Source organism: Populus nigra, chromosome 19 (assembly GCF_951802175.1).
Source record: "Populus nigra chromosome 19, ddPopNigr1.1, whole genome shotgun sequence".
Classification (NCBI taxonomy): domain Eukaryota; kingdom Viridiplantae; phylum Streptophyta; class Magnoliopsida; order Malpighiales; family Salicaceae; genus Populus; species Populus nigra.
In genome coordinates, this window is record NC_084870.1 from 9,506,918 (window position 1) to 9,527,054 (window position 20,137).

The 20,137-nt window shown below is 34.2% G+C and overlaps 4 protein-coding genes across 4 annotated transcripts; all 4 read right to left on the reverse strand.

The window, feature by feature from the left end:
- Window positions 1-6,659: 6,659 nt before the first annotated feature.
- Window positions 6,660-8,428, reverse strand: LOC133679764 (scopoletin glucosyltransferase-like). Its single transcript, XM_062102451.1, has one exon. The coding sequence runs from the start codon at window positions 8,298-8,300 to the stop codon at window positions 6,843-6,845; it is 1,458 nt and encodes a 485-aa protein (XP_061958435.1). The 5' UTR covers window positions 8,301-8,428; the 3' UTR covers window positions 6,660-6,842.
- A 2,051-nt stretch (window positions 8,429-10,479) lies between these two features.
- Window positions 10,480-12,271, reverse strand: LOC133679492 (scopoletin glucosyltransferase-like). The gene has a single exon (XM_062102096.1). The coding sequence runs from the start codon at window positions 12,083-12,085 to the stop codon at window positions 10,625-10,627; it is 1,461 nt and encodes a 486-aa protein (XP_061958080.1). The 5' UTR covers window positions 12,086-12,271; the 3' UTR covers window positions 10,480-10,624.
- A 1,665-nt stretch (window positions 12,272-13,936) lies between these two features.
- LOC133679612 (abscisate beta-glucosyltransferase-like) lies at window positions 13,937-15,718 on the reverse strand. The gene has a single exon (XM_062102263.1). The coding sequence runs from the start codon at window positions 15,201-15,203 to the stop codon at window positions 14,709-14,711; it is 495 nt and encodes a 164-aa protein (XP_061958247.1). The 5' UTR covers window positions 15,204-15,718; the 3' UTR covers window positions 13,937-14,708.
- Window positions 15,719-16,100: 382 nt separating this feature from the next.
- Window positions 16,101-20,137, reverse strand: LOC133679611 (CBS domain-containing protein CBSX2, chloroplastic-like). Its single transcript, XM_062102262.1, has 8 exons — window positions 19,711-20,137; window positions 19,547-19,634; window positions 19,383-19,447; window positions 19,052-19,100; window positions 18,101-18,153; window positions 16,969-17,084; window positions 16,638-16,695; window positions 16,101-16,543 (listed from the first exon to the last, which is right to left on the reverse strand). Exons 1-8 carry the CDS (start codon window positions 19,912-19,914, stop codon window positions 16,469-16,471), a joined length of 708 nt encoding a protein of 235 aa, XP_061958246.1. The 5' UTR covers window positions 19,915-20,137; the 3' UTR covers window positions 16,101-16,468.

Sequence of the window (20,137 nt, forward strand, 5' to 3'; positions counted from 1 at the left end):
GTCTGTCTCTTGTGAAATAAAGGGATTCAGGCTTTTTATTGGAGCGCGTTACCGACGGAGTTACCGACGGATAATTGAATATTAATATTTTTTAATTATTTCGTCGATAATTCCATCGGTAATATTTAATTTAAATTTTTAATTTCATAATTTTTTTAAAAAACCGCCAACAATTACCGACGGTTTTTCAATCCGTCGGTGATTCCGTCTGTAATATTTAAATGAAAATTCTAAATTAATTGAATTTTTTCAGAAAACCGCCAAATAACACTCTCTGGAAAATACCGACAGAAAATTCCGTCAGTGATTCCCTTTGTAATTGACATGATGAACAATGTTCACAATTTTCCGACGGAATGACCGAGGGAATTTACCGTCGGTAATTCCGTTGGTAAAAATGACACGTCATCTTTTTTTTTGCTTTGTTTTAAATTTTTTTCCCACAGTAATTCCGTCGGTATATACCGAGGGAATATTTCCATCGGTAAAATCCCTCGAAAATTTACCGACAAAAATATTTCCTCGGTATTTCCGTTTGTATTTATCAATTTTCTGGTAGTGTCATGAGAATTATAAATTGATGCATAGTTAGTTTAATTTTAATAATATGTTATGTTATGTTAATCTTTGGTCTAATTTGGTTAATTATAAATGCTAATTGCGTTTTTGAGATTGAAAAACTAGTTATTTGAATTATGCAAATTGTGGTTTTTTGGGTAAGAAATTAATATTCAAAGAAATTGTCTTTGATTGTGTCTCTTCATCAAATCACATGTGTTATCTGACTCGTATATCTCATATTTTATATGCAACTCTTGTGTAGCTAGTAAATGTGACCCACGAGTCACAAATATTAAATGCCACATGCAATTAGCATATATTGAATGCAACATAAATTTAAATTGATTTGAAAATTGCAATAAATAAGTTTCGGTGGTGGGGAGGACATGATTGTTAAGATATAAGTCTTGCCAGCGGTGCAAAAATTTATGATTTCTGAGGTGGCTGCACCGAAGTTGAAGGCCAACAAGATAGAAAACAGCTACATAAGCAACTGATATACTCCTACTTGAAATGTAATTAAAAGAAGCGGTGGCTGTCTCTCTTCTGTGAACAGAAAGGGCAGAGTTGCCATGTTATTACATTAGTTGCGTTTACTGTGTGTTACTTGTCGTCTTTTATGCATATTCTCAATCAATTTGGAGAAAGATCAAATAGAAAAGAGAATCACCAAATCAAGTGTACTAACTGCGCATATAGATGGGAGCACTGCATGCATTAGCAGTTGAAAAAGGAAATTTCCAAGTTCTTTAATTTTAGTGCTTGCACAAGCATAGAGAGGATTTTAACTCCAGCCATGTTTCCTGCTCCTGCTCGGTATGACTTGTACTAAACACTCATTAACTGAGATGCTATGGGGTAGGGAGACTAGGGTCGTAGGGCGGACTGAATTGTTGGACGACCAAGTTAGAGATATTATGAAAATATTGAGGGCTTAGTCTTGATTTTTAACTTATCAGTGACTAATATGAAACATACCGAAATTCAGGTTGGGAATTTTATAGGGGCCACGGCTCCATAGTTATTAAACCCGGTTCAGGAATTGATCCGGTTAAAGAGCCGGGTCCTAGGTTTTATGGGTCAACTCGGGTCAACCCGGAAAAATTAAAAATATATATATTAAAGTTTGAATATTTATATGAAAAAATTAAGAAAAAATCCATGTGAATATAGATGTTATAAATAATAAAATTTAAAAAAATATTTTAATTTTTTTATTTTACATTAAAAAATAGTATGTTATTTTTTTTAATTAAAAAAAAAATTAAAAGCCGCCCCCCTATCTCTACCAAAAATAATTTCACAACCCTAAATTTTCCCTATCTCTACCAAAAATAAAAACAAGCCGCCCCCTGCTTGCCCCCCTTGCTTGGGATTTTCTCTCCCAAAACCAGTAAAGTTGTCCTTTTCACTTGGCAAAGCAATTGCCAAAGAGACCCAGCCACACCTCCCTCGTCTCTCTCTCAATCACCCCCTACCTTGACCAAAACTAAAGAGCCCCTCCTTTTTTTTTCCCAGCCACCTATTGGCCAAACTAAGAGACCCAGCTCTTCAATGGTGATTTGCTTGTTTTTGCATTATTCTTAAAGTTTTCCTTTTTACTTGGCAAAGCAACTGCCACAGAGACCCAGCCACAACTTCCCTCGTCCCTCTCTCAATCATCCCCCTGCCTTGACCAAAACTAAAGAGCCCATCCCTTTTTTTCCCAGCCATCTATTGGCCAAACCAAGAGACTCAGCTCTTCAATGGTGATTTGCTTGCAAACATCAGCTCATTATAGGGAAGATGAAGAAAGAAGAAGAGAAGCCGAATCACAGAAACCACATTTTAAGAAGAACCCGGTCTCGTCCGGATTCTCCAGAGTCGCCCAAGTCATGGGTCGACCCTCCGGGTCACCCGGGTTTTGCCGGGTTGTTGCACATGCCGGTCTTTTAACAAACCCGAACCGGTCCAGCCACCGGGTCGACCCGCCGGGCCGGGTCGGGTTTAATAACTATGCTTTTCAGCCAAAAAAATTTATTTTAAAAATATTAAATTAATATATTTTAAAAAAATTAATAATTTTATCCTGTTAATATTAAAAATAATTAAAAATTATATTTTTAATTAAAAATTATTCTTATATAACAACAACGTTGTATCGCGTTGCTAAAGATGGTATTAGTTACGGTGGTTAACGTGTCAACATCAACTTGGAAATAAGACGACACTTTCACCAGGCATTGATGTGCTCGTTTTTCCAATTCTCTAGAGAACTGTGCTGAGGTGACACGCAGAGAGAAAGATTTTAAATGTTAATCTTCATGTACTGCTTCAAAAGGTGTGAGTTTTTCTCTTAGTTATGTAAAATTTTATATTTTATCAATTTAGTTTTTATACTTTTTTTCATGATTTATTCTTAATTGAAAATCAATTAATTTTAATTTATCATTAAAAAAAATGAATCAAAATGAGAAAAAAAACATTAAACTTGAATGGCATGCCATAAATTTTAAAAAATAATCACTTTAATTCTTAAACTTTTAAAACAACATAAGTTATACAATTTCAGGACCATAATATTTTTCTAATTTAATTTTGACATAATAGTTTATTTTTGTTATTCTGTAGTCTCTTATTGAGAGAGAATACAGAGATTTCGTAGGATATTGATGCTAAAAAAAAAGAAGTGTTGTATTGATGAATTATTTTTATCTCTTGTACTTATGAATTTTATTTTTAAAAATAAAAAAATATTTATAATATATACAGTCTTGCATAATTTTTTTCCGCTCTAATTTTATTGGATCAATTTAATTTGTTTATGTATTTTTACCTTTGTTTGCTTAAATAAAAAATATTTTAATAAATAAATTTAGTAAATATAACCAAATAAATACTTTATTTTTCGAGATTCAATATCTTCATTTATATTTTATTTTTATTTTTAAAGATCATAAATAATATTTTATTTATTTATTCACTCACGTACATAATTCTCAAATTATTTCATGATTTGCACGAATAAATTAGGGAAAAGAGGGCCGGCAATGTCATGCCATCCACCTCGAGACCGGTGGCACGAGCTCTTATGATCTTAAAATCTTCTTTGCCAATAATTTAATAGAGAGATAATTACTTTATATCAATAATCAGATCCACGCTCACAGCCTAAAATCTTAAAAGGCAGAGAGATGATTGCTTTTAACAGTAGCTCGTAGTTAGCATCCACTGTCTTATCCTTTTGCTCTCCTCGAGGTGGCCATATCCTGCAAAATTCCTTGAAAAAACAATAATATTGGGACATGGCAGAGGTACGGTCGACATGTATCCAGTTTCTATATGCTTTTCTCACTGTTTAAATGATTGAGAGATTTTGTACACTAAAAAATGAAAATGGCTGAGAGATTAGCTTAAAAAATGGCCAAGGGTTCATGATTGATTGTAGACTGTGATGTAAATCAATTCATAGGACAAGAAGGGTGTTTTTCTCTAATCAGTTCTGAGGTTTCGAAGATCCCACTATTTTGTCCTGACATATTACTGATATTGTTTTTCCGAACGAAGAAAACGAATCAAGATTAAATAATAAAAACCACATAATAAATAAATAAATCCATTTGCAAATTCAGATGGATAGAGAATTGAGACTTTGTAAATTTACCAATACTGTTTTTTCTATATTAAATATTATTTTGATTAGAATAATTCAACAGTCTTAGTGTAATGATTTCTTATTCAAAAAATTATTGACCTCTGAAGGAGAAAAAAATGAAAATTTTATGCGCAACATTCCAACGAGGGGTCATAATTATTACGGAGAATCGGGTGGCCGAATGATCTGTTGCATAGTTTCGTTGTTTGGGCTTTTAGATACATGCTTGCAACAGGCCCGAGGCCTACTCAATCTTCGTGAAAAGTTATGTTGCATGGCCGGAAAAAAGAGAGGAGAAAGGTTATTTATTTTATCAAAATAACAAAAAACAAATCAACCGAGATTAAATAGCATGGGTGATTATTTTTTGTTTGGTTTAGTTTTTATTAAAAAAAATAATTAAACTGAATTTTTTTAAAAAAACTGAAACCGGTTCAAACCGACCGGGTTCGGTTCGATTTTTAGGACAAAACCGGTTTGGCTTGGTTTTTTTTGTTTGGGTTTGGTTCCGTTTTTTTTTATTTTATACTTATAAAACCGAAACCGAACCGGTCAGTTTTTTTTAAAATTTTAATCAGTTTTTCTTCACTATTCGGTTTTTTTCGTTATTTTTTTTTTCTGATTTTCTCGGTTTAATTAATTTTTTATTTTTTTACTCCCTCGTTTAAGTAGTGAGATAGGTCATATGCCTACTTTATCTTCATATATATTTTTTTATTTACTTCACTCATTTATCCTATCTTTCTTTTTTGTTGGTTTGAGCACATTAAAATATCCTCTCTTTTTAATAGTTTTTACAGACTGAGATTAGAAATTTATTTAGCTCTCAGCAGTTGGAATTATTTTGTTATCAAACACATCAAATTATTTAACTAAAAGTTATTGTATTATGTTGTCAGTAAAATAACTGAATTGTTTGATGGTATAATGTTATGTTTTTTGAATTAAAATTGTAATTAAGAATATAAATTTAAGATTTTAAAAAATTGTATTTAATTATTTTAAATAATAGAAAGAAGAAATAAGAATGAAAACATCACATGGGTTTTTTTTAAAAAATAAATAGAAATACTATAAAAAAAGAATAACTCAGAGAAGTAAAATTTATTATATATATATATATATATATATATATATATATATATATATATATATATATATATATATATATATAGGCTCCGGTTATCATTCAAAAGAAAAAGAAAAACCTCTACCAATAACAGTATGCTCCCCTAACGATGGATAGGCCATAGACATTAAATACACCGAGATCGATTATTGTTTGTTTCGGGTCCGAGTCAAGTCGTTGTGAATCTTTCTTTTTTTCTTATTCGGTGACGGGGTGCTGTGGAATTATTGTGAGTTTGGAAGGGCAACAGTGAGAACGTATATGACACTACCACGTCTGGTCTTACAACTGAGAAATTTCTTCTGCGTGTGCAGAGGACAATTCTCAAGCTAGCTGTACTGTAAAAGTTGTAATTGGTGTGGAAAGTTGTTATGTTATTTATAAATATTAGTTTGACGTTGATAATGTTCTTTTTTTAATTTTTTCTTGACAAATTATTTGTTTATGTTTATAGAAACAAAAACAAAACTTTTTAATAAATTTATAAAAGTTGTTATTTATGTTTAAATTTTTACTGGATCCTAAAAATATATATTGTTTTAACCCTACAACCAATATAATAATTGTGGCAATTAATATTTTAAAATACATCTCAAAGTTAATTTGTTGTGCCCACTAACATCTAACATTACAATAGTTACTCAACTCCTCTTACACTAGTAAGCTGGTAAGATAAATCACTAGCTCCAAACAATATTCGGATTGAGTTTTTTTATAAAAAAATTATGTGTATTGACTTGATTAAACCGAAATGACTTAATGAGTGAATTCACCTGTTAGATGATTAAGTTAACTTGAAGAATATTTTTTATATTCAAAATAATATTATTTTTTATCTAAAACAATATTGTTTTGCTAAAAAAAAACTTAAACATCTATATTTAAAAATAAATCCGAGCTGAACTGCCAACCTGTGACTAACGGTTCACTTACCAAATCCAGAACTCAAATTTTGGAGCAAAAACAAAGTGAAGGAAAAACACCACTAGTGTATTTCGACGGTTTTCTTCTTGGAAGCCCGTAGGAAGGGGAAATAGAGCTGATGGGCGTACAAAACAATGTCGTAAGAAGAGAGATGAAAAGGTGGACTGGGACTGATTAATTACTTGGGCCAAGTATAAGCTGGAGCTCTCATCCACGGTCCATTAGAAATGGAACGAATTCGAAATGGCTAGATGGTGGCTCGTCGCCTTGAATCGGGAGTCGGCGTCGAACGAAGGAAGATCACATTCCGGTGTCAGTTAGTATAGGCCCACTTGAGAGGCACTGGAAACAATGGAGTCACTGGTTTGTATGTGTGTTACTCTCTCAACACTCTCAACACTTGTATACACATAACATAAAATATGGCCTTCGTTCTGCATTTAACGGTCCCAACTCATTTTTAGAGGGAAAAAAAACTGCAACTCCAGGTCACATGAAGGAAATGAGACGCTGTAAATTGTCAAAACTAATACAAACAAAATATTATATGCTGTCCGACGTCCGTGACAATCCTTTTGAAATCCTGTCGAAGTTTCAAGGGCGATACGACCTCAACTCTTCAATCAAAGCATTGAAATCAGAGCAAGAAGATCCACCTTCTTCAACAGCCTTCCTTGCCATTTCTCCTAGCTTAATTGCTCTGCTCCTCTTTTCCTCTCCTTCTTCACCCACCATGATTTGAGTGATTGCCTTCTCTACAGCTTCACTTTTAACATGATCTCCACGCACTCTAACCCATTCCTTGACTCCAACACCAACTCCAGTTTTTAAGACATCAGTCACCAACTTTTCATTATAGAATTGCTCAGCAGATACAGGCCATGTAATCATGGGCTTCCCTGCAGTTATGCCTTCAAGAGTCGAGTTCCATCCACAATGAGTCACAAATGCACCTATTGCTTCATGATCAAGAATCAACACTTGGGGTGCCCACCCTCTTATAATCAGCCCCTTGTCTTCCATTCTTTCCTCAAACCCTTCAGGTAACCAATCCTCCTTATCTTCTTCACTGTTTTTGTTTCTTCTAACAACCCAGATAAATTGCTGGCCAGAAGCTTCAAGGCCTGTTGCAATCTCCTTTAGCTGAGAGGCAGGGAAGCTTGCCATACTTCCAAAGCAGATATAAACAACTGAATTGGGTTTCTTGGAGTCAAGCCACTTCAAACACTCATGTTGATCAATTGAGGCTTCTTTTCCTCTTCCTGATTTATCCTCGATGTCTCTATCGCATAATGAAACCGGGCCTACATTCCAGGCCCTTCTTCCCAAAACCTTCCTGTAATAATCAGCATAAGCTGGCTCAAGCTCATAAAAGCTGTTTAAAATAACACCGAAGCTCCTCAACTCTGATTCTTTGGATGCTATCACTAACTTGGTGAAGTCATTTTGAACATTTTCTCTTATAAAATCTGGCAGTTGCTTCCTTGTCAACTTTATATCACCAGGAAGATTAGGCACAACAAAAGGTTCATAATCTGATGAAACTTTCTTGTGTGGCTCATAAAGTCTCACGCTTTCTCCAGCACTTAAAGCAAAGTTACTAGTGCCATGAAACACTAGTCTCGGAATTCCAAATTTGGCAGCAGCATCGGTCGCCCAAGGAAAGAACATATCAGCCACAACGCAATCAGGATGCCTTTCTTGCAGTACCTTCTCAAAGGGTTCTTGAAGGAAGGTTGTGGCAATGAAAAACTTCTTGGTCATTTCCCCTGCATTTTCATTTGTAATGAATGCGTCCGTGTTTTCACATCCTTCCGGCAATCCTGCCTCTGCTGCAGGGAATTTGATGGTTTGGATATCAATATCAAAACCCAAATCTTTGGTTTTTTGGATGGTTTTGGAAAATAAAGGTGCGTTGAGAGGAGTGGTGATGATGGTTGTCTTTACGCCTCGAGAAGCAAAAAGCTTGGCCATGTCCACAGTTGGTATCATGTGGCCATGAGCCAAGAAAGGGAAGAAGAAAATGTGCAATTGGTGACCCAAACTACCCATCTGGCCTTGTAAGATAAAAAAAAGAAAGAAAAAAGAACCTGGTGTTGAAAGTTGAACTAAGCTTGTCAGTAAAAATGGATGAAGATGAAGAAAACCTTAGACTATTCTTGTTTGAATAAAATTTTGGATATGGAATGGTATTTATAAACAGAGGTTAGGAAGACGAAATTTATTTTGTTAAGGCTTTATGGAATTAAGAAATTTCCAGCTCATGCTACTACACTACACTCACGTCACTGCTCCTGTCAGAAAGTGTCAATTCTACCTAGGAAAGTTCGAAGACGTTACCTGAATCTTTTGATCCATATAGAGAACTCGTGTTGCAAGAGAATTTTTGCAGAACTATCTTAATTTTGAATAATTATAGTCAAAGTATACGCGTTCTTGTTCTAGACTTCACACCAAGGCATACATGCGCACTCCTTTATGAACAAGCTTCCAGATATGCTATAAGTTCAACTTTGTGGGACTCCTTATAACATACTCTCTTACGTCAGGATTTTTTTTAGCTCAGGTATTATTCAAGAAGAAAAGTCGTGATCAGTAGATAGGATAGCCCAATTTCAGTAGGATATTCGGATATTCCTCTGTAAACACCGGCAACATGTAAATTTAAATTTAAATTTAATTGATAAATAATTTAAATTTACATATTAAAAAGGATATTTTATTATTGAATTGAATTAATTTTATTTTCTATATTATTATCATCACATTTATTTTATTCTAATTCTTTTATACTATTATCACCACAAATAACCAAAAAAATAAAATCCAAATACCTCTCTCTGAAGTTTTATTTTCTCAAGACCACACAAGCCATGAAATTAAGGACAGACAATAAAACCTAATATAGGAAGAGAAGAGTGTTTTGGTGATGTTGTAGTTGAAGTTTTAATGAAGACGCCATTTAATAGCAGAATGGACTTCCATTATTTGAGAAGTCTAATAAATTGTACAGCATTTGAAGCGCTTTCGGTGTTAATTATCCATTTTATTAATGATTTAATTCCATGTTTTAGCTGGCGTTCCCTTTGTAGTTCAATATTGTCGGCTGACAATCCTATTGTCGTGGTTTTACCCTTTTTTTCTTGAACTTTTTTTGAAGTTACTGTTTTTTTTACATTTCAAAGAAAATGTGTTTCGGTTTTGCTTTTAATACTTTCTTTGACTTGGGGAGGAAATCAATTCATGCACTGTATAAATACAATGCATTAGATGCAAACGTGCATAGATATTATACTACTCTAGAAGAAAATGTTCCATAGGACAAGACTAATTAAATGCAGCTAAGTATGAAGATGACTGACAGCTTCAAAATTCATTAAGTTTAGAAATAATACTTTACTGGATAATTAATTAATTTTTTAATTCATTCTTTTCAAGATGTCTGGCTTGAAATGAAAGCCTGAGATGAGTGGTTGCTAATAATACGTGTTTTTTTTTGGTACGTCTAGATAATTAGTCAAGATAATTAATAGATGATATCGGTAAAAAATCTTCATATTGATTGATGTAGAAATTATTAAGTATTTAAGTAAGTAATTTTATAAAAAAATATATAATAATATTTTAAAAAAATAAATTCTGAAAATATAGAAAGTAAAAGTGTTCAGAATATTAGAGATTATAAATTTGAAACTTGAAATGCTAGTGAGATATTTATAATTTATCAGTTTTATTTTTTTATGAAAATAAAAGATTGAAGAGTAATTTTATCTTTATAATATTTCAAGTTATATACAACTTAAAATAATATATATTTAATCAATAGAAAATAATAATGAATTGAATCTAAAAACATTTCCAAAAAAATATTAGGTTGGGCAAGCTGGGCTTATTTCACGTGTTCAAGTCAGTAAGGATGCTATAATATTGTGCAAATTATAGTTAGATAATATTAGGTTGCCAACAGTGCAATTATGTTATTTTCAAATAACCCCATTGTATAAATCATGTGCGCCGCGCCTCCAATCATGGTAAAATCGAAATTTATGTTATATAGCAGCAAATGAAATTGCTGCCAATATCAATTATTCCAGCTACAGAACATTGAAGCCATTAATAAAATAAGCAAAATAAATTATATTAATAACAATATTCAAATTGTAATGTCCTCCTTAAACATAGCTATTGATTGACGATAAAAAAAAAAAAAAACTATATATATATAGGTAAATGATTTAAGGCAGCTATGTTTTTATCATTAATCAAATCAAATTGGCTGATTTTGAGCAACAACGACAACAACAATGTTCACGATAAAATAGATTAAAACTACAGCAAAAACAGATACAAATGAAATGTGCTTTTAAAATATGAATCTACCCCTGGTGACAGAAGCTCAGTTCCTCGATAAGAGCATTCAAATCAGAGTACGAGGAACCCCCTTCTTCAACTGCCTTCCTTGCCATCTTCCCAAATGCCTTTGCTTTGCTCCTCATTTCCTTTGCTTCTTCACCCTCCATGAGTCGACTCAATGCCTCTTCTAAAGCTTTACTCTTAATGCTATCCCCGCCCAATAAAGCTTGTTCTTGAACACCAATCCTGATACCTATCTTCAATATCTGTGTCACCAGCTTTTCATTGTAGAATTGCTCAGCAGACAGTGGACATGTGGCCATTGGAACCCCAGCGGCAATGCCTTCAACTGTTGAATTCCATCCACAATGAGTCACAAATCCTCCTATTGCTTCATGGTCAAGAATCAACACTTGGGGTGCCCACCCTCTTATAATTAGTCCCTTGTCTCCCATTCTTTCCTCAAATCCTTCAGGTAACCAATCTTCCTTATCTTCTTCACTGTTTTTGTTTCTTCTAACAACCCAGATAAATTGCTGGCCAGAAGCTTCAAGGCCTGTTGCAATCTCCTTTAGCTGAGAGGCAGAGAAGCTTGCCATACTTCCAAAGGAGATATAAACAACTGAATTGGGTTTCTTGAAGTCAAGCCACTTCAAACACTCATTTTCTTTAATAGAAGCTTCTCTTCCCCTCTCTGCTTTGTCATCTATGTTTCTGTTGCAAAGAGAAACTGGTCCTACATGCCATGCTTTTCTTCCAAAAGCTTTTCTGTAATGATCAGCATAAACCGGCTCAAGTTCGTAGAAACTGTTGACAACCACCCCGTAACTTTTCGAATCTCCCTCTTTAACCTTCTTGTACATCTTGTTGAAGTCGGATTCATCATCATGTGTTTCAGGATATGGCAGTTCATTTCTTGTCAACTTGATATCATCAGGAAGGTTAGGCATAAAAAAGGGTTCACAATCTGACGAAACTTTCTTGTGTGGCTCGTATAGTCTCAGACTTTCTCCAACACATAAAGAAAAAAAGCTAGTTCCATGAAACACTAACCTTGGAATTCCAAATTTAGCTGCAGCATCAGTAGTCCAAGGAAAGAACATATCTGCAATAAGGCAGTCAGGATGGATTTCCTCTAGTAGCCTTTCAAGGGGTTCTTGGAGAATGGTGGTTGCCACGAAAAAGTTTTTGAGCATATCCCAACCCATACCCTGAGAAATAATCAAGTCTGCATTTTCACATCCTTCTGGTAATCCAGTCTCAACAGTGGAGAATTCGATGGTTCGTATATTAATTTCAAATCCCAAATTTTTGGTTCTTTGGACTGTTTTGGAGAAGAGAGGCACATTTAGAGGGGTGGTGACTATGGTAGTCTTCAGGCCTCGGGAAGCAAATAGCTTGGCCATGTCCACCAGTGGTATCATGTGACCATGAGCCATGAAAGGAAAGAAAAGAGCATGTAGCTCGTTAACCTCACTGCCCATGTTGCCTGATCACCAAAGGAAGATTTTGTACAACAGAATTCAATGGTTGAATTACAAGAGAAACTAGAATCAGTGATGAAGATAGACAAGAAGAGGAAGAAAGGGTTGGGCTATCTTTCTTTTTTCTTGCCTTCTATGACTAGTATGCCAATTTTTTGGCAAGAACGAGATATTTTTGGTTCTTTCTGATTATCACAGGCCCAGACACGTACATGCCCTGGACACCGCATTTTCTCTTTCATGGCTTGGAGGAAAGAAAACAGTGAGTTACTGTGGATAATGTGAAATTTATCCAGGTCATTCAAAAGAAGCAAGAACGGAAGGGAGATTTACTGCGAATCTATACACTTATCACTATTTACCATTATAGTATCATTTTTTTTTCTTCAAAAAATCAATAAACTTGTCTTGGGAGTAATTCGATCCTTACGTAAAGTACATTGATGATTATAAGATTGATAAAAAGTAAATTTGTCATTTTTATTTTTTTAATCACAATAAAATTACTAAATTAATTTAAAATGCAAAATTCTTGAACCGATATTTATAAGTTTTTTTTGTCTTTTAATTTTTTAAAATATAGTAAAATAATTTAATTATCTTTGAAAACAAATTTTTGTTTAACTCATGTGTAGGGGTTTTTTCATCTTTTAATCCTGGTTCTTTTGTAATTATTAAATTGAATAAGAAAATTTTAGTTTTTTAATAAATATAAAATATTCTTTTAAAAAAATAACTGAAACGTTCATTTATGTAACTTCTTCGCACTATATGGACACCGCTTAAGGAGGCAAGTGGAGGTTGAACTATGGCTTCCAGGATATGGATAGCATTTCAATCGTCTCAACGACGCCTCAATCACTTAGTGACTCGTGGCGTCTAGACTTTTGATTCGGCGTCGGTAATTATTTTTTTTTTCTCCTCGATTCTCATGTCTAAATCTTTAATTTTTCAGAACAACTTTTTAATTTATTTTTTACTTTAAATTTAATTCATTTTCTTTTTATTATTATTATTATTATTATTTTATTTCATATGATTTATAAAATTAAAATTTTTTAAATTTTCATCATTTTTTATTTTTATATATGTCAAACTTGATTCTCGTTCTTTTAATTATTATTTGTTTAGTTTTGATTTTTTTAATTGAATTTATTTTTCAGTTTTATCCCTCGAAATTTTATTTTATTTTATTTTTATATCAAATTTAATTATTATTATTTTGAATGTTATTTGTTTTACTCTGACAACTTTTTTAGATTGAGAATTTTTTTTTAATTTTATTTTTCAACATTATATTAGTTGGGAATTGAGCTTTTTAATTGAATTCAAGTCTAGGATTTCAAGGGTTGCAGGTTTGTAGAATTAACCTAGATTTAAGAGATTCGTCTAAATTTACTTGGTTTTTTCTTCCTTTCATTGTACTCATGTTTTTTCAATTTCATAATTATGCTTGATTTAAGAGATACTTTATATATTTTTTTAAATTTTGTCTATAAATATTTTATAACTCTTCAACCTAATTCTGTATTTAATTCAATCCAATATCAATTAAGACTCAACCAATGCTAAATCATGAAGAAAATAAAAGAAAGACACAGACTGCCCAACAAAATTAGATAATTGTAGACACGTTCTTTATCTGAATCATAAATTCTGCGTGCTAACTCGACTCATTACAACGAGTCACTTTTTTTTATTTTACTTCCTGATTTTTTTTATAATTTAATCATTTGACACTATATCATTTCACATTTAATTTAAGTTAGTGTTAGGTAGAGGTTAAAACAATATTGGCATAATTTTTCTAAAAAATTTTAAAACCAAATATCATTTGAATGAGACAATCAGTTCACTCTTTGCCCACTAGATTAAATAAGTCACACTGATTTTTTTATATTTACTAATATACATAGTGGTCAATTAATCTAATTTGATACATTGATTAAGTTTTTTTATTTTTATTTTAAATATTTTACAATATAAAAAAATAACAGCACTCACAAGTTTTTTTAATACAATAATTGGTTTTTTTTTTTTTATCTTGCGCGCGGTTACTAGGCCTGGTTGGAATCTAAACCGAAAATAGGAAGATTGTTTCTTCCTGCTAACATAATCACTTGCGTCATAGCGTTGGTACAGATGACAGACTGGCAAGAACGCATCTTGATTGCACATTACTACATCAATCCGTAACTTCTCATCGGTGAATTGCTCTGCAGCAAAACGCCATGTTATCATTGGCAGTCCAGCGCTCACACCTTCTCAAGTTGAGTTCCGTCCACAATGAGTCACAAACCCTCCTACAGCCGGATGCTCTCGTGTTTACAATTGCGGTACCCAGCCTTTTATTATTAGTCCTCTTCTGGATTCTTTCAGTCTATCATCAAATCCTTTGGGAAGCAAGGCTTTCTTCATCATGTCCAGCTGATTTAAAGATTTTTCCAATCACCCAAATGAATTGGTGATTGGAAGCTTCAAGACCATGGGCGATCTCAAGGATTTGTTCAGGGGTTAAACGAGCTAAGCTTCCAGAACTGACGTAAAGAACCGAATTTAGTTCTTTACAGTCAAGCCAGTTGAAAATGGTTTGCTCATTAACTGAAGTCTTCTGGCCTCTCTCTCAGCCTTTGTCTTCCACATTTCTGTTGCATAATGAAACTGGTCCCACAATCCATGCCCTATTGCCTAATTCATCCCTGAAGTAATCCACACAAATAGTCTCCAAATCATAGAAACTATTGACCACAACCCCGAAACTCTTTTCATCTGACCCTGGCATTCTTTTATGCAACCCTCCACCATGTGGTTGTCCTCCAAAGACTGGTAGTTGAGATGTGGTCAATTCAATCCTATCAGAAAGACCTGGAACAATAAAAGGCTCCAAATCAGAAGTTACTCTCTCATGGGGCTTATAGCGTTCCATATTTTCTCGGACACAACGAGCGATGCATTCATTCCCATTGAAAGTAATTCTTGGAATGCCAACACTGTCAATAGCAACAGCAGACCAGCGATGAAACACTTCATGAACAATACAGTCAGGTTTTCGTTCAAGTAAAAGATTTTGTTGAGGTTCTTGGAGCATAGAAGTATCAGTGAAGGAAGTTGCAGACATGTCTGTAGCGGCTATTTCGATGTTATCAGACAGCTCAAGGACGTGGATAGAGACAGGAAGACCAGATTTTTTTATCACGGGTGATGGATTTTCGGAAGGAGAGGGAATGTTTTGAGGTGGTAATTATGGTAGCTTTGGCACCATGGAAAGCAAAGACTCTGGCTATGTCTATCATGGGGATTTGGTGGCCTCCACCTACAAATGGAAAGAAGAACATTTCAACTTGAGGAGAATTTGAGTCCATTGTTGCAGAGAGGATGGATTTGGATGAAAAGTTGGCTGGCAAGGGAGAAAGAGAGGTTTGGGCTATAAGTTCCAAATTATGAGATGTGTAGTGAAAACATCGAGTGGAATATTTACAAATAAAAAATGAAATGAATGTCCATAGGATTTATCCATTTTTCAAGAGCCTTTATGCATTTGGCTAAGGTCGCTTGCCGGGATATATTCTAAAACTTTATACACTTCAAGTTTTATAGGATTCCAATTTCTTACTCCCTATTTGTTTTGATCTTTGACCAAAAATATATCGCCTAGGTTAGAGAGTTCATCCCATTCAGTCATAAGAATACATTAAAGAATTGTCAATCCTATATGTTGTTGATGTTCATAGCTTGATGGCGATTTTTCTCTTTGACATGTAATAATGCATGATGCATTCTTGAAAGGGATATGGCTGCGGTTCCCTTCGTAATTCCATTTGAAAGGGTTCAGACAACAAAAAATGTGTCTGGGCTCCTGAGCAGGAAAACCCTGCTTTGGCATTGATCTGGAAAGGCACGGATATTATGCCAGTGGGTTGCGATGCTGGACTGGTTAGATTCCAGCAATTGAGGTGCTTTTAATCAATACTCTTAACACTTTTTTATTTTCTTGAGAACTAATACTCCTTTAAAATTATGGAAAAAGGTCAAAATAATTGGCACTTTCATATATTTGCAGTAGGAAATCTGCTAGCAACAAGAATGCTACTTGTACAAAAACTTGGCATTAGAGACTACTGCCAAACCACTCATCAAATCCGATCCTAGATACAATATTTCATAATTACCAAAGCCTATATGTAACATTTAACTAGAAATCAAAGTTCAAACCTCGCTAAAAATACAATTTATTGCAGAGAAGGCTTTAAGAACAGGAGATTGATAAGCTTCCCTCTGAGTGTACCCGGAATAATGAACTGCGTGACATTCATGTTGAAAAAAAAGAGAGCTGCAATATCAATGTAGACTCCAGAAATCATAATCCTTCAATGATACAGGAATTCATGTTGATCTTTCGGTGGAGCTTTTTATCTGTTGAGAAGCTCTAACAATGTCTCCCCGAGTAATGATGCCAACCTTGGGTATTCAATTGGAGACCACTTATAAATTACACAGCAGATAAGAAACAATAAAATGAGAATGAATGAAGAACATTGTTTACAATTCTTACCAGCTTTCCATCGTTATCTACCACTGGGAGTCGCCGATACTTTGTTTCAAGCAGCAACCTGGCATTAGATTTGGACGTTAAGTATGTTTTTCAATTCTGATGTGAAATTTCCATAGAATATGATTGCAAGATGAGAAACATTTAGAAATTTAATGATGATCATTTAGATAAGCTTTTAATAAAGCTGGACAAAGAGAAAATGCATAACAGCTTCCCGAAGACAGTTTTTCATACGTTTAAGAAAGTACAAAACAGAACTTCTCATATTTTAGGTTTAAACAGAGATGTCCTGGAAGAACAAAAGATATACTACAGTAGAAAGTGTTGATACCTAACAGCATCCTCTAGATTGGTGGTTTCATAAACGACTAGAGGATTGGGTGTCATCAAATCACCAACAACTTTGCCGTTGTTCTTGATTAGCAGTTTCTGTAACTCTTTGAAAGTCTGCAACATTTGTCAAGAAATAGAAATTCAGCAGTAAGAAACATTTTGCCTAAAATGTTATAGAAGTGAAATCCTGATTTTAGTTTATCTTGTACTTCTAAAATCAAGCTCTTTATTATAGGCCTGGTTTTGTCCAGTAATAGCCAACAATGGAGAACTATTGTTTATTGAGCAGTTGTATGGTCTCTATTAACTACTTGAAAATCACCATCACTACATCTACCCAAGAACCAGTATCTCCCTGCATTTAGGGAATTTGTCCAACCAAAACTTATGCGAGACCAACCATTGAATTGTAGGATGGTGCTAAATGTAACAATTATTGATCAAACTATCAACCTTCCATCTTCTGCATTCTTTACTATCAGTCATGTTGGATCAGAGTTTTGGCTTCTACCTCCCTACAGTACGAGTTGATGACTAATTGTGAACAAGCCCTGGTGCAGGACGAAGTACTGAGCATCCCCTGATTGCATGCCGAGTCCTTGAAAAGGAGGGATGGCAGACTTAAAAGGTCAAATTGTCTTATAGAGCCAATCCAATCTCTAGTTTCATTCAGAAACTTGGACCCATAGCTATGATATGGGCAACTGCAATGTTGGAAGGACTTAGCCCCCACCCCCAAACTTCTTAGTCTGACAAAGAAACAGTCATAATCTTTTTGCTAATCATGGCCAGATAACCCTCTTAAACTTGTAATACACCACATATCACTTTTCTCGTGACCCCTAATCCTCGTTATCTTCAGGCCTAAAGGAAATACTGTGCTCAATTATTTCTGTTCGTTCATATATGTTTGGCGAGTATAACAGCAAGTCTGTAACATTATTGGGAGTTGAAGGATGTTAACTACGAATTTCACAAACATAAAAGATTCTAAAACTCTAACTATAGAAATCGATCAAAATATCTAAATGTTTAAGAAAACAAAACCACAGACAAACATATGGAAGCATGCTTGAATATAAATACGAAATGCAAGCATCTAGAATATGATAGAGAAACTCCATACTCACCTTCCAAGAACTATCAACATTAGGAAACAAGTTTGTGTCATTCTGACAGCTGCCTGATAGATACAGAGGAAAGAAATTAGTAGCAGTTTCACCACATTACAGGAATAACCATAATAGAAAACCAACTTCAAAAAATTATAGAGCCAGTTTGTCAATGAAGAGCAATAATGAATGACAAAGCTTTAACATACCAATATTCAACAAACCAAAATATAATTGAAAACTGAATTGATACAACATCCTTCCTGCTATAGTCAGTTGAGATTGGAAAGAATTGCTTGACAAACAAGATCAAGAATTATCATAATGTTGCCAAAATCAAAGGGATGAAGCAATTCATTTCTTCTGTTGGGGACCAGAAGGACATGATTCCTTCCTAAATCCTACATTACTGATTATTCTTACTTGTCCATTTTTTACAAAAGTCTGGACTCTTGCAAACTAATGCTAGCTTTGTGTTATTCAATTGATGCCAAAAGGAGTTAGTATTATTTCCCCAGATAAGCAAGAAGATCTGGCAAACAAAATGAAGTTAGCAACTATTGTGCCATATGCTTGTTTAAATTGTTATGGCCAACGATTCCTCGTGGTTTGAGAAATTACTTGTAGCCAAGTTCCTCAATACTACTTTAATGAAACTCCTCGAATCAAACTTTACGTAGTTGAAAACCAAGTGCGCTAGAAGAGCTTTTCTTGCGATTGAATGGCGAAAACAAGAAGAAAACAAGCAGATTCTTGCTTCCAGATGAAGAGGAGGACAAAAATTCAAGCAAGTAGATCAACTTTGTTTTTAAAAACCATAACGATCTAATTCACAATCGTTCTCTAATCAGCTTAAGTATTCTCTTCTAAGGAAAAAGGAAAAGAAGATCAAACACAAAGATTATAGAAAAACATGAAAACAAGGATTTTACGTCCAAATGGAAAATAGAAGCAGAGTCTTTCCACTACCTGAAATAGAACCGAGCACTAACAGGTCATAATCAGAAACAACACCAACCTGCAGCAAGTATAGACCTGGAATCAGTTCTTCATGCAGCGCAATCTCAAATAACTATAGATTCAAGTGCTGAATCTGTGCATGTTATCCTTCATTTTCAGGCACAAGGAACATATATATTTTACTACGTCCTCACACACTAGCTTTCGAATTGAAGTCTTTGCCCCTTTTTCTCATAAAATAATTACAAGAACAGCAGCATGCAAGCAAGACACTGGTAAACATTATTGGAGACTATATGACATGGGAATGGGATCACATGATAAAATGGAAAAATCTTACCAATTTCCAGTTATCATCAATGACAGGAAACCCCGTTATTCTCTTCTCCACAAGAGCCTCCAATGCTGCAACGATATATATAGATACACACAAAAACTACACGAGTCAACTAAACAATATATATACCATTCAAACTATAACTTATAAGAAAAGGTAGTAATCACCTTCATCAACAGTTGTGTTGGCTTTAAACACATGTAAATCCTCTCTTTTGGTCATAAAATCACCAACTGTATGGATCTTACTTCTCGCCTACAATTATGTGTAATAAAAAAAAATCACTAAAAGGAGAAGAAAGAAGGAAAAGGTGGGTAAGTTAGTTATGTACCGGAACAGAGTTTGCCACAGCAGACAAGGCAACGGTTACAGAAGAACGGTTAGGTGATCCCGCGGAGGAGTGAAAACGACAACGCTTTGATCTGGGAGCCTTGGAAACAAAAAGAGAAGGTGGCGGTGACTGATTATTATTATTATTAGAATTAAAACAGAGTGAGGGGGGCAGAGAAAGTAATGTGTTTGCGACAGAAGCCATGATGCAAAGCAGAAGCAGAAGATTATAGTTGTGATTAAACAAACTAATGTGTTTTGTCCGCAAAAAAAAAAAATATTTGGAAGGTATTATAAAATTCTGAAAATAAGGAATTTTCAAGTAAGATTTGAAGCGGAGTAGATACAGCGAGAGGTGGGGTTAAATAGCTCTGTTCCGTGAAAGGAGGAAGGAATTTGAGACTTAGAGGGAGATGGAATCGAGTGGA